Genomic DNA, 13,265 nt, shown 5'->3' with positions numbered 1-13,265 from the left:
ATAGAGGGTCCAGATTGTCAAGCCCAGTTGATTGTCAAGCCTATCTTATATATACCACCACATCCTTGTAACAACACAACGGATGGGCTCAAACGCATTAAGGAAAGATATTCCTCAAATTAACTTTTAACAAGGTACACCTGTTAATTGAAATGCATTCCAGGTGACTACCTAATGAAGTTGGTTGAGAGAATGCCAAGAGTGTGCAAAGATGTCAAAGGCAAAGGGAGCTTTGAAGAATCTCAAATATATTTTTATTTGTTTAACACTTTTTTGGTTACCAAATGATTCCATAGGTTTTGAAGTCTTCACTATTATTCTACAATGTAGAAAATAGTCAAAATAATGCAAAACCCTGGAATGAGTAGGTGTGTCCAAACTTTTGACTGATACTGTGGGTAAGCAGGTAGGTTGGAAGGTAGACCAACAGATTGCTGTAAATTTAACTACATAATTCTATATTACATGCCTTATTTAGCAGACGCTCTTATCCAGAGTAACATACAGTAGCAATTAGGGTTAAGTGCCTTGCTCAAGGGCACAGACATTTTCCCCTTGTCGGCTCGGGATTAGAACCAGTGACCTTTCGGTTCCTGGCCTAACGCTCTTTAACCACTAAGCTACGTGCCACAGACGACAGTACTGTGTTTTAAAACATCTAAAAACATTTTTCCTGTAAATTGAAAGTAATTTACTGGCTACTGCACTGCCAGTAATGTAGTGCAATTAAGTACCACCCCACAGAAGAGTACCATGCGGTATTTTTGGAGCGCCAAAAATCTTTTGAACACCAGTGGGTGCATGGTATTGTTGTTTCTGGCTCATTAACATTGTGTAACGACCCTGGGTTTAAAAGCGCGGAAATCGACTCTGCCGCACGAGCATGCTTTTGCGGCACAGTCGATAGCCCGAGGTCCGGCGCGCTAGAAGGTCGAGGGTTCGAGACCTGCTCCCTGCTGTTTCAGTACATTGGTGTCAGAAGTGGTATCGGTCCTTGCATCCACGACAGTGGTTTAGCCAAGTCCTTTTGATCTGTTTCGCCCGTTAGTCCTTGCCAGTTTAGAAGCCTTTGTTAGGGCCTCTTCAAGTGCAAGTGATATAAAAACACACCATTTTAATTGGTATGCTGTAATATATAATTACTTATTCAACAGCAATTGCTTGAATTGTATTACATCAAGTAAAAGTACTGTATTCCTATTTTGCTATACATTTACTGCAGCCTTCTATCAATGTTGTGGGATGGCAAAGAATTGTTGGGTCATTAACATATTTCGATGCGTACCTTGTAAGTGGCTATATTTTTTTGCACCGGTTAGTGAGAATGCCTACCAATTGAACAGATATGTGGGAGTAGTGCTCTACCAATTTAATGTGTACAGGGAACAGATTAGAGCGGTAACAACTCTTAAACCTTTACTGGTTGAGCGTTTTGCCAAGTCCTTTTGGTCTGTTATAAATATACAAAATACCTTGACGACCCCAATGTATCCTCAACTACAACAACATTCTCAGTAAAGGTTCCAAAAACGTTTTACTTCCCATGACTGTGATTTATTACATTTTTTTTTAATTAATCTTATTTTAAAAAGCCACACAGCAGTAGAAATCCACTTTTTCGAGCTAAAAGATGATGGCCAGAGCTTACCCTTGATGTTGCACAACGGATTACGTCAATAATTCCTCGTTTTAACCAATGTATGACATATTTGGGCATGAAGTGACACATCCGAACCTCCAATTCCGTGGGAAGCCGTGTGAATGCGGTCTCTTTATTTGATATGACATACCATTTTTTTTCAGCCTACGTTTCGTTTCAGGGCTGGTTTTTATTTGAACGTTACCACCCACCAACCAGCACGGCATTATTTATTAATCAGAAACAGCTGTATATTTATTCCTCTTCGTGACTGAGATGAGCCTTGAGTCCACTTAGCCGCCTGAGCCATGGAGCAAATAGAAATAGGGGTTACAAACTTACGTTTTTGCATCTTGACTTGTTTGTTTTTTCTCCAAAAAATGATTATAAACAATTGGATAATTTATAAATGTTCACTTGTCTTTTAACTAGTCTTAAAAATATGTATATATGACCATTTTATAAATGGTATAACTGTGTGATGTGATCACATTTTGCAAACCCGCTCCCCTTGACGCCCCAAGATGAATGGTTTTGACCACTAAAGGTTTGCTTCACTACACGCGTGTGTAACGTTAGCTAGAAACCACAAGTGTCTATCCAGATAAGGCAAATGCACCCGCAAAAGAACATCCAAGTAACTTATAGTTACAGTACATGTCATTTGCGGCGTGCATGATCACGAGCAAAGTCATTGTAGTCTATCATTTCAATTCCCATGTGAGAACCATGAGCACGGGCTGACTTGGCTTTGCTTTACTGCAGCAAAAGTTGGACCGTGATCACTATAATGTAGAGAAACGCATGTCAGCTATCTTTCAGTAGTTATCGATTTTACCCGAGCTTCATCTTATTCTAACTATTTCTATGGCGGATTCGCAGCTGCAATTTATGGAAGATGCCACAACTTTGGAGATAACAATTGATGGTGATGTCAAAGATATAAAACAGAAAGGAAAACGCTGCACACTTGCTGCTCATTCTCCCGGGTGATTTTATTGTAACAACGTTTCGACCCTTCTGTCTTCCTCAGGCATCCATATCCCAGGTGAGGATGGAGGTGCTTAAATATAGGGGCAGAACTCAGTGACATCACTTCCTGAAACAGGAGGTAAAAATATATTACCTTAGTTTCACAATATTAACATTCAATGTATCAAAATATAAGATCATACCCAAGTAATGTGATCAATATTTACAATAATATACATATAAAATATTAAATTAGGATAATAAAAAAAAACAATTTTGACATTATGAAACTAAAAGCAGTTTCAAGTCAAACTCTTGGTTAAGGTCAAGAGGAGACAGTGTGTTGAGCCTATGGATCCAGAAAGTAAAGTAAATGTGTTTGGATTAAACATAAAACCTGTATGACCTTACATTGTCTTCTGGAAATCTTGACTCATGAGCAACATCAGACCTGCAAGTCACAATAAACTGGTTTATGACATGATTAGTAATTCCTACTGGAATCCAGCTGTGGAAAATTTTACCACCTGCATTCAGAATAACTGCTTTGGTGACAGACTCAGAAAACAAGACTAACTAAAGCATCTAAACTGAAACAACTATCTCAGTAACGGGTGCAATAAATCCATCCCCTTATAGATTGGATTAGTTTTGAAAAATATATTTATCTTTGTATAGTATAAGATCAATTCATCAATAAATGTGTATGCAGAAACATAGATATTAAAACAAACTTTTTAATTATTATTTTTTTTTAATCTACCAGCAACAAAGCATTGTGGGATGAGGCCCCTCCCACGTCTTTTTCATTTTGGAAATTAACTCAAATGAACGGAAATGAACTCAACACAGTCGAGTAACACCACCACACAGTTGTGATTCAAATAACATTTCATTTATTCACCGCATGTGGTGTCAATTTCAATCCCACTGATGTTAATCCCAATGGAATCAACACTCAGATTTAACATTCACAACACTTTTTACCTTAACACTGAGATTTTAACACTTGCAAAGTGCCTAAGCAGGATGCAATATAAAGCTTGTGCGGTCCAGAGCCGAGAACTCATACTCCATACCATCTATTTGGCAAAAGCCTGGGCTCTTGACGGGGACAATATAATTCTCACCACTGGTGTTTGTCACCTTCCAAACTGATTCTACATTGAATGTAGTATTAGTAGTACTGCTCGGCCCGCCACAGGAGTCGCTGGTGCGCGATGAGACAAGGAGATCCCTACCAACCAATCCCTCCCTAACCCTGACGATGCTAGGCCAATTGTGCGTCGCCCCACAGACCTCCCGGTCGCAGCCAGTTACAACAGAGCCTGGGCACGAACCCAGGGACTCTTGCTGGCACAGCTGGCGCTGCAGTACAGCGCCCTTAACCACTGCGCCACCCGGTAATAATTTAAGCGGGCTACTTTCACATGTATTTTTGTATGACAAAATACATGTATTCTAATTAAACTGTTGAATTGTACTTCAAAGCCAGTGAATTACAAATGACAAAATAGGTATTGACACTATTGAAATACCTATATGAAATACACGTAACAGAAATACTGGCCATTGTTGACACTAAGCTGCCTGCACTGTAAATCTACAACAGTTTACTAACCACTATACTTCCAGTAATGCACTGTAACATCTAGAAATACACCATGTTGCTGTAGTCAGCTGTTAACTTAATATGCTGTACATTTGTAAAGATCTGTGCTGCCAGTATTTTACTGTAAATTTACAGTAGACTACTGGCTAGTGTGCTGCCAGTAATGTACTGTAAAAATGACAGGACCTTTTTTTACAGTGTAGACAGATGGGTAGGCAGGTAGATAGGTTGGTAGGCAGACAGGTAGGTTAGTAGGTCAGCAGGCAGGGAGGCAGATCAGTAGGCGGGTAGGTGGGAAGGCAGGCAAGTAGGAAGGCAGGCAGGTAGGTTAATAGTGAGGAACATTACTAAGAAGATTACAACCCAAAGTAACTTCAAACAGTGAAAACCCGCATTTGAGTCCCTGGGGCACTGACCTCCAGGGGTGCAATTTCAAGGATTTATTTGTTTCTCAATAGGCAACATTCCAGATCACTTACCAGGTGGGTGCAGATAACAACATGCCAATCACTGGGCTGGAGCACAACATGGTAATCTTAATGATGTGCTGACTGACGTCAGAGATAAGACTGCAGTCCAAGGGTGATCGCTTATCTAACTTTCCCCTCTGTCGGGATATGAATTATGACATTCATGGACGTGGCATGAGTCCCAAATTGCACCCTATTCCCAATATAGTGCACTACTTTTGACCAGGGTGCACTTTATAGGGAATTGGGTGCCATTTGGGATGCAATCTATTTGTCCCCTGGGATTGCGGACCTATCATATCCAGGTTGTGTTTCTATTGAAACCTTATATGTTCTGGAAAAGATACGTTATCTAGGTTATGCTTCTGTTCAGGAAATGGTTGATGGTGGTTCAAAATTGTTTGGTAGTAGTTGAACAAAACAATGTTACACTAGTTGAACCAAACCAATGAAACTACAAAACTAAGACACTATTAAATCTTTAATATTCAAATATTTCCTAACGAACAAATCATGTTACAGTGTTAAAATATATCACAACATGGGATAATTAGATTCTTCCTCTATAGAAATAGGACAGATAAAATATTAACCTATGAAGGGTTCTATCAACACCATCAGTAAGTTTGCTGACGACACAAAGGTGGTAGGCCTGATCACCGACAACGATGAGACAGTCTATAGGGAGGAGGTCAGAGACCTGGCAGTGTGGTGCCAGGACAACAACCCCTCCCTCAACGTGAGCAAGACAAAGGAGATGATCGTGGATTACAGGAAAAGGAGGGCTGAACACCCCCCCCCCCCCCCCCCCCCCCCATTCACATCGACGGGGCTGTAGTGGAGCGGGTTGAGAGTTTCAAGTTCCTTTGTGTCAACATCACCAACAAACTATCATGGTCCAAACACACCATGACAGTTGTGAAGAGGGCACGACAACACCTTTTCCCCCTCAGGAGACTGAAAAGATTTGGCATGGGTCCCCAGATCAAAGTTCTACAGCTGCACCATCGAGAGCATCCTGACCTGTTGCGTCAACGGCAGGTATGGCAACGGCTCGGCATCCGACTGTCAGGCGTATGGCTCAGTACATTACTGGGGCCAAGCTTCCTGCCATCCGGGGCCTATATACTAGGCGCTGTCAGACGAAGGCCCCAAAAATGTCAAAGACTCCAGTCACCCAAGTCATCGACTGTTCTCTCTGCTATCACACTGCAATGTGGTACTGGAGTGCCAAGTCTAGGTTCAAATGGCTGAACAATTAATCAAATGGCCACCTAGACTATTTGCATTGACACCCCACCCCCCACCTTTTGTTTTTACACTTCTGCTACTCGCTGTTTATTATCTATGCATAGTCCCTTTACCCCTCTCTACATGTACAAATTACCTCGTCTAACCTGTACCTGCACACATTTTTCTTGTCAATAAAGTTTTTGTATACATTTTTTTAAATCAATATGACATTACACAACACAAATAACAACAAAAACATAACACCCAACAAGACAGCAAACAAGACAGCAACTTTCAATCATATATCATTGGTTGGAATATTAATCAGCAAATATATTTTAAGAAAAATATTATAAAAAAAGTAATACAATACAAAAAAACACCCATGACACATACAGTACCAGTCAAAAGTTTGGACACCTACTCATTCAAGGGTTTTTCTTTATTTTTACTATAGTGAAGACGTCAAAACTATTAAATAAAACATACGGAATCATGTACTAACCAAAAAAGTGTTAAAAAGTAGTCCCCCTTTGCCTTTACAGCTTTGCACACTCTTGGCGTTCTCTCAACCAGCTTCACCTGGAATGCTTTTCCTCAAGTCTTGAAGGTGTTCCCACATATGCTGAACACTTGTTGGCTGCTTTTCCTGCACTCTGTGGTCTAACTCATCCCAAACCATCTCAATTGGGTTGAGGTCGGGTGATTGTGGAGGCCAGGTCATCTGATGCAGCACTCCATCACTCTCTTTCTTGGTCAAATATCCCTTACACAGCCTGGAGGTGTGTTTTGAGTCATTGTCCTGTTGAAAAACAAATTATAGTCCCACTAAGCGCAAACCAGATGGGATGGCATTTCGCTGCAGAATGCTTTGGTAGCCATGCTGGTTAAGTGTGCCTTGAAATCTAAATAAATCACTGACAGTGTCACCAGCAAAGCATCACCACACCATCACACCCCCTCTTCCATGCTTCATGGTGGGAACCACACATGCGGAGATCATCTGTTCACCTACTCTGCGTCTCACAAAGGCACGAAGGTTGGAACCAAAAATCTCAGATTTGGACTCATCAGACCAAAGGACAGATTTCCACTGGTGTAAGGTCCATTGCTCATGTTTCTTGGCCCAAGCAAGTCTCTTCTTGTTGATGGTGTCCTTTAGTAGTGGTTTCTTTGCAGCAGTTTGACCATGAAGCCCTTATTCACTCAGTCTCATCTGAACAGTTGATGTTGAGATGTGTCTGCTACTTGAACTCTTTGAAGCGTTTATTTGGGCTGCAATCTGAGGTGCAGTTAACTCTAATGAACTTATCCTCTACAGGAGAGGTAACTCTGGGTCTTACTTTCCTGTGGCGGTCCTCTTTTTTGTTTTTTGCGACAGTACTTGAAGAAACTTTCAAAGTTCTTGAAATGTTCTGCATTGACTGACCTTCATGTGTTAAAGGAATAATGGACTGTCATTTTTCTTTGCTTATTTGAGCTGTTCTTGCCATAATATGGACTTGGTCTTTTACAAAATAGGGCTATCTTCTGTACACCACCCCTACCTTGTCACAACACAACAGATTGGATCAAACGCATTAAGAAGGAAAGAAATTCCACAGATGAACTTTTAACAAGGCATACCTGTTAATTGAAATGCATTCCAGGTGACTACCTCATGAAGCTGGTTGAGAGAATGCCAAGAGTGTGCAAAGCTGTCATCAAGGCAAAGGGTGGCTTTGAAGAATCGAAAAATATAAAATATATTTTGATTTGTTTAACTATTTTTTGGTCATGTAACGTGTACGCTGGGAGTCGGGAAGCATGTTCAGGGAGTGTATTTAAGAAATAAATGAACATAGAACAAAACAATCAATATGGGCAGCGTGCAGACTTTCTTACGCTTATTTAACCATAGCATATAACTAACAGTACTCGTTAACACCCACTAAATGGCAATAAGTAAAAAGAATAGAGAAGAAAAATGTAAAGGGGAAACAACATTTTCTATGCAGTATATAGCCTCATTGTTGTTATTTTATTGTGTTACTTTTTTTATTTACATTTTATTTAGTAAATATTTTCTTAACTCTATTTTCTTAAAACTAGATTGTTGGTTAAGGGCTTGTAAGTAAGCATTTTAACGGTAAGGTTGTATTTGGCATGTGTGACAAATACAATTTGATTTGATTTGATACACTGAGTATAAAAAACTTTAAGATCACCTGCTTTTTCCATGACAGACTGACCAGGTAAAAGCTATGATCTCTTATTGATGTCACTTGTTAAATCCACTTCAATCATTGCAGATGAAGGGGAGGAGAAGGGTTACAGAAGACACACACACACACACACACACACACATACACACACACACACACACACACACACACACCAGCCTCGTTGGAGCCGGTGATGTATTTGAAGAGTCTCCGGAAGGCAGTGTAAGTGGCCTTGTCCATGAGACAATTGCATGTGTTGGTTTGTGTCAAGAACTGCCACGCTGCTGGGTTTTTCATGCTCAACTGTTTCTCGTGTGTATCAAGAATGGACAAAGGACATTCAGCCAACAAGACTCACTTGTGGGAAGCATTGGAGTCAACATGGGCCAGCATCCCTGTGGAACGCTTTCGACACCTTGTAGAGTCCATGACCAGACAAATTGAGGATGTTCTGAGGGTAACCTTAATCACCCACAATCTGCATTCAGAATGACTGCCAGGGTAGGGAAGATTGAATACTGAGACAACCTCAATCATCTAAACTGGAACAACTACCTCAGTAATGTATGCAATAAATCCAATTACTAACAAATTGGATTAGTTTAGAAAACTGTATGTTCTTTATCTTTGTGTAGCATAAAATTAATCATCCAATCAATTTACATGCAAAAACAGATATTACAGTAAAACAAATTATTCTGAAAATCTCCAATAGCTCATGCTGGGAAATATTATGTATGGTTCTATGTAGAACCCTTCTTGCCTTCCAAAGAATCATCAAAGAACCCTTTCTTCCAAAAACGGTTCTTCGAACGTTTAAGGTTCTAGGTAAAAACCCTTTGACTTACAAAGAACCCTTGTCTTCCAAAAATGGTTATTCTGATCCAAGCAGTTCTTGGTAGAACCTTATCCCTCTGCAAAGAACCCTTTTGGAACTCTTTTTTTCAAAGAGTGTACTTGTGATCTGTTTTCTTGCTACTCTGAAGTGAGTATTTGAGCTTCCTTCTATAGAACATGCCCTCGTTCGTAGCGGCGGCACTGACTGGCGAAAGGTGTACAGTGTTCACTGTATACGACTTCGCGGTGTTTTTGAAAAGAGTGACAAAGTCGCTCTGGATTGGAAGGTCTGCTAAATTACTCAAACGTCAAATTTAACTTTTCATTTGTATTGTTCATTGTAATCTCTCATGGACAGACTATATAACAAATATGGTATCCGACACATTTAGCCAAGATTTTATGTTCATTATAATCCTACAGTATTCACCACCACTCGAGTACGACCAAAGAGCTGGAGAGGATTTGTTTGGCATATTTTTAAGAAGAAACCAACTCAACACAGACATTATTCATATTTTAATGAGAAAAAGATCCAAATCATGTCCAACATTGAATGTTGTAGTTAGTGAAAAGTAACTTCCTTTTTGACAAATGAAACCAGTTATTTAGTACAAACATATCCCTGTCTACATTCACCCCACATTGTTAGAACCTCTATGTATAGAGTTCGAATCACAGGTCTCGGGGGTGCTAGTCACCTCCCTAACAAACTGAACCCTGAATAAGTATGAGCAAATTCTAAGACATACAGTTTGTATACACTCTATAGTATGTGGCATATTGATTTTGGATTATAGTGCCACCAGATCAGAGACACATATCTTAGTTAACATCTTTGTTGCCCCCAAACCACACTTTCTCAGATGTTCTCAGTCTACCATGCACCTCCCATTGGTCCTCCTCAAAGTGGTTATGCCAGACTCAGCAGTAATGGAGGAGGATGTTTAGGAGGTAGGGCACACAGGCTCTCCCTCAACCATGTACCACACCTCGTTGTGCCTATTCAGAATCTTCATTGGGCTGTAGGACACATACACACACATAAAATATTAAAGTATGTTTGAAAAAGTATTTTGGTGGAATTGTGTTGGATGTTGGATATGAGTACATTGAAGGATTTGTATCTGTGCTCTCACCTGTCATATCCCACAGCATAGTGGTAGTCTTTGTTGTAGGTGGCCTGGACGTTGTCTAGCTGCCTTTTCAGCAGCATAGAGTTTACACTGGATGTCAAAGACATCATCCATCCACCGTAGCTCCTCACGTACACTTTCATGTCTGGCGTCTCTGTAAAATACACCTGCACGGGGAAATCACAAAGACATCCACATTGTTAACCACAGTCTTTAAAAAAAGCCATGACATACTTGACCTGGGTTCAAATGGTATTTGTGTTTTTTCAAATACTTAAGCTTTGCTCGATTGAGCTTGCCTGACTCAATGGCACCATGGAATAGTCCCAAAAGTGCAATCCCCACCCACCTGGCACTCTATAAAAGCTAAATCGAAGTATTTGAAAAATACTTATTGAACCCAGGTCTGATAGACAATCATATTATGTCCAACTTAGATTCAGTTTTTCTAGAGTGCCAGGTGGGCGGGGTTTGCACTGTTGGGACTATTCCATTGGTGCCATTGAGCCAGGCAAGCTCAACTTAAGTATTTGAAAAACCACACAATAAACCACACAAATATTACAGACCCCTGGATAACGATGTGGATGTCATTGTGTCAGGTTTACAGGGTTTTGACAGGTGTCAGCAATATGGTAATAGCTCCACTTTGCCCTCTGATAGGCTGAGTGGAAGTTTCACCATATTGCTTAAACCAATCAAATCCTCTCAGATCTTCACAAGTGCATAGGGCGTAGAGTCTATTTGTGATTTGGCTTTACCTTGTCATCAGTGGGTTGGGGATGAATCATCTGATAGTCAGACGGCAGGAGGAAGCTGATGGTGAAGACAGATGACGCCCACATCTTCTTCTTCTCTTCAATTTTGACAGTCACCGGAGCTGTCATGTCAATGTTGACGCCTATAGAAAAAACATGTGTGTAAGCACTTGTTACCAGGTAGACACACGCGCACGGAAACAGACTCATGCATGTGCATCCGCACGCACGCACGCACGCACACACACACACACACACACACACCAGCCTTGTTGGATCCGGTGATGTATTTGAAGAGTCTCCGGAAGGCAGTGTAAGTGGCCTTGTCCATGAAGTAGCATTCCTCGTCTGTCGACACCCATTTCACCGAGTCATAGTGGCGCACCTGTAACACAGACACAAACCTTCACTCACGAGTCCTCTGCTGGAGAGTGTATTTGAGTTACAGATGTTGAGAACGGGATTAGGGTGATCTACAACCCTGCATAACTTGATCTACAACCCTGCATAACTTGATCTACAACATGTTTCCAATTACCGAAACCCGATGCGATAACCAAAATGGGGGGTGGGGGGGGGATCATCATGTTGTCAATTTGATATATGCAAATGCTATTGTTTTGTATCTGCCACCCTGAACAACAACGAAACACAAAAAAATCTGTCACCAAAAAGGTGGTGAAACAAACTCCTATGTTGTAGCCCCAATGTGCCATTAATTTGTGCTGCACAAGACTCACCTCATAATCGTCATTCTTGCACACCAGATCATACAGCAGACATTCCTTTGACTCGGTGCAGAAGCGAGACTCAGAGGAGTTCCTAAAGGGATCGGTGGAAAACAAATCAATAAACGGACAACAGCATACGATTTAGCACGGAGACCGTTCACTCACTACACAAACAGAGTATTCATTCTGAAACGTGCGGTTACGATGCGAGAGAAGTAATAACAGATGTGTGTTATAACATCCTTACCCAACTCTGGCTTCAGCAGTCAAGATGAGAAGCAAGCCAACCAACCCTACAAAATAAACCCTGAAGTACACACAAACAGTCAGTGTCATCACATTAAAATCCTGAAGTACACACAAACAGTCAGTGCCATCACATTAAAAACCTGAAGTACACACAAACAGTCAGTGCCATCACATTAAAAACCTAAAGTACACACAAACAGTCAGTGTCATCACATTAAAAACCTGAAGTACACACAAACAGTCAGTGTCATCACATTAAAAACCTGAAGTACACACAAACAGTCAGTGTCATCACATTAAAAACCTAAAGTACACACAAACAGTCAGTGCCATCACATAGACACAATGTAATACTCTTTGACACTCTTCACATATGGTGCTGCTACTCTGTTCATTATCTATCCTGATTGCCTAGTCACTTTTACCCCTACCTACCTGTACATATTACCTCAACAACATTCTACCTCAACAACATTCTACCCCTGCACAATGCCTCGGTACTGGTACTCCTTGTATTTAGCCTCGTTATTGTTATTTTACTGTGTTACTATTTCCTTTTGTATTTTGCAAATTATTCTTCATTTTTAACTCTGCATGGTTGGGAAAGGGCTCGGAAGTAAGCATTTCACTGTAAAGTCTACTACACATGTTGTATTCAGCGCATGTGACAAACACATTTCATTTGAAAACCTAAAGTACACAAAACAGTGTCATCACATGAAAAACCTGAAGTACACACAAACAGTGTGTCATCACATGAAAAACCTGAAGTACACAAAACAGTGTGTCATCACATGAAAAACCTGAAGAACACAAACAGTGTCATCACATGAAAAACCTGAAGTACACAAAACAGTGTGTCATCACATGAAAAACCTGAAGTACACACAAACAGTCAGTGACATAATCATATAACAAATATGTTATACAGACATAACTGACTAAGATTGCAATATTGTAATACTTTAAAAGACAGTAAACTGTGTTATTACACATTTCTATTTCTAGAAAAATCTTAATTAAAATTACTTAACACCATAACAACTCAAACAAACCTAGTCAATGCAATGATAAACTATCATTTCTACTTACATTGTGCTGAATGTGTGTCTTTTAGATCAGCTCAGTTCAGATGCATCCACTGGCCTGAGGGAAATGCTTGCAGAGAAACTATTTATACCAACTGAGGGATATTTGCATCGCCCCCCCCCCCCCAAAACACACCCACTTCACCACAGAATGTACAATGGACTTCACATGCGGAAGAGAAGAAAAGGTGGTTTATAAATAAGTGTGTGCCAAGTTAGATAACGTGAGAAGATCGATCTTGATCCGTCTTTGAAAAGCAAGTATAGGATTATTGAGAAAGAGGCTGTGACTAGATCCGTCACGTGTAGCAGACTATTATGTATTTCTGTTTCGTA

General features: G+C 40.4%; 1 protein-coding gene across 1 annotated transcript; it reads right to left on the bottom strand.

The window, feature by feature from the left end:
* Positions 1 to 9,471: 9,471 nt before the first annotated feature.
* On the bottom strand, positions 9,472 to 13,055 carry LOC110537973 (heme-binding protein 2). Its single transcript, XM_021624462.2, has 7 exons — positions 12,934 to 13,055; positions 11,840 to 11,899; positions 11,602 to 11,683; positions 11,126 to 11,246; positions 10,865 to 11,004; positions 10,107 to 10,270; positions 9,472 to 9,990 (listed from the first exon to the last, which is right to left on the bottom strand). Coding segments are annotated over exons 1-7 (645 nt in total). The 5' UTR covers positions 12,936 to 13,055; the 3' UTR covers positions 9,472 to 9,914.
* Between the last annotated feature and the right edge of the window lie 210 nt (positions 13,056 to 13,265).

The sequence above is a fragment of the Oncorhynchus mykiss genome, chromosome 12 (genome assembly GCF_013265735.2).
Source record: "Oncorhynchus mykiss isolate Arlee chromosome 12, USDA_OmykA_1.1, whole genome shotgun sequence".
Taxonomy (NCBI): domain Eukaryota; kingdom Metazoa; phylum Chordata; class Actinopteri; order Salmoniformes; family Salmonidae; genus Oncorhynchus; species Oncorhynchus mykiss.
The sequence above is the reverse complement of the archived record's forward strand: the minus strand, read 5'-3'. Positions and strand labels throughout refer to the sequence as shown.

What these genes read in the sequence shown, in the direction of transcription:
- LOC110537973 (XM_021624462.2), bottom strand. An exon ending in ACTGCTGAAGCCAGAGTTGG is followed by an intron (nt 11,684 to 11,839) that starts GTAAGGATGTTA and finishes CGATCCCTTTAG; the next exon opens with GAACTCCTCTGAGTCTCGCT. An exon ending in TATGCTGTGGGATATGACAG is followed by an intron (nt 9,991 to 10,106) that starts GTGAGAGCACAG and finishes TGTGTCCTACAG; the next exon opens with CCCAATGAAGATTCTGAATA.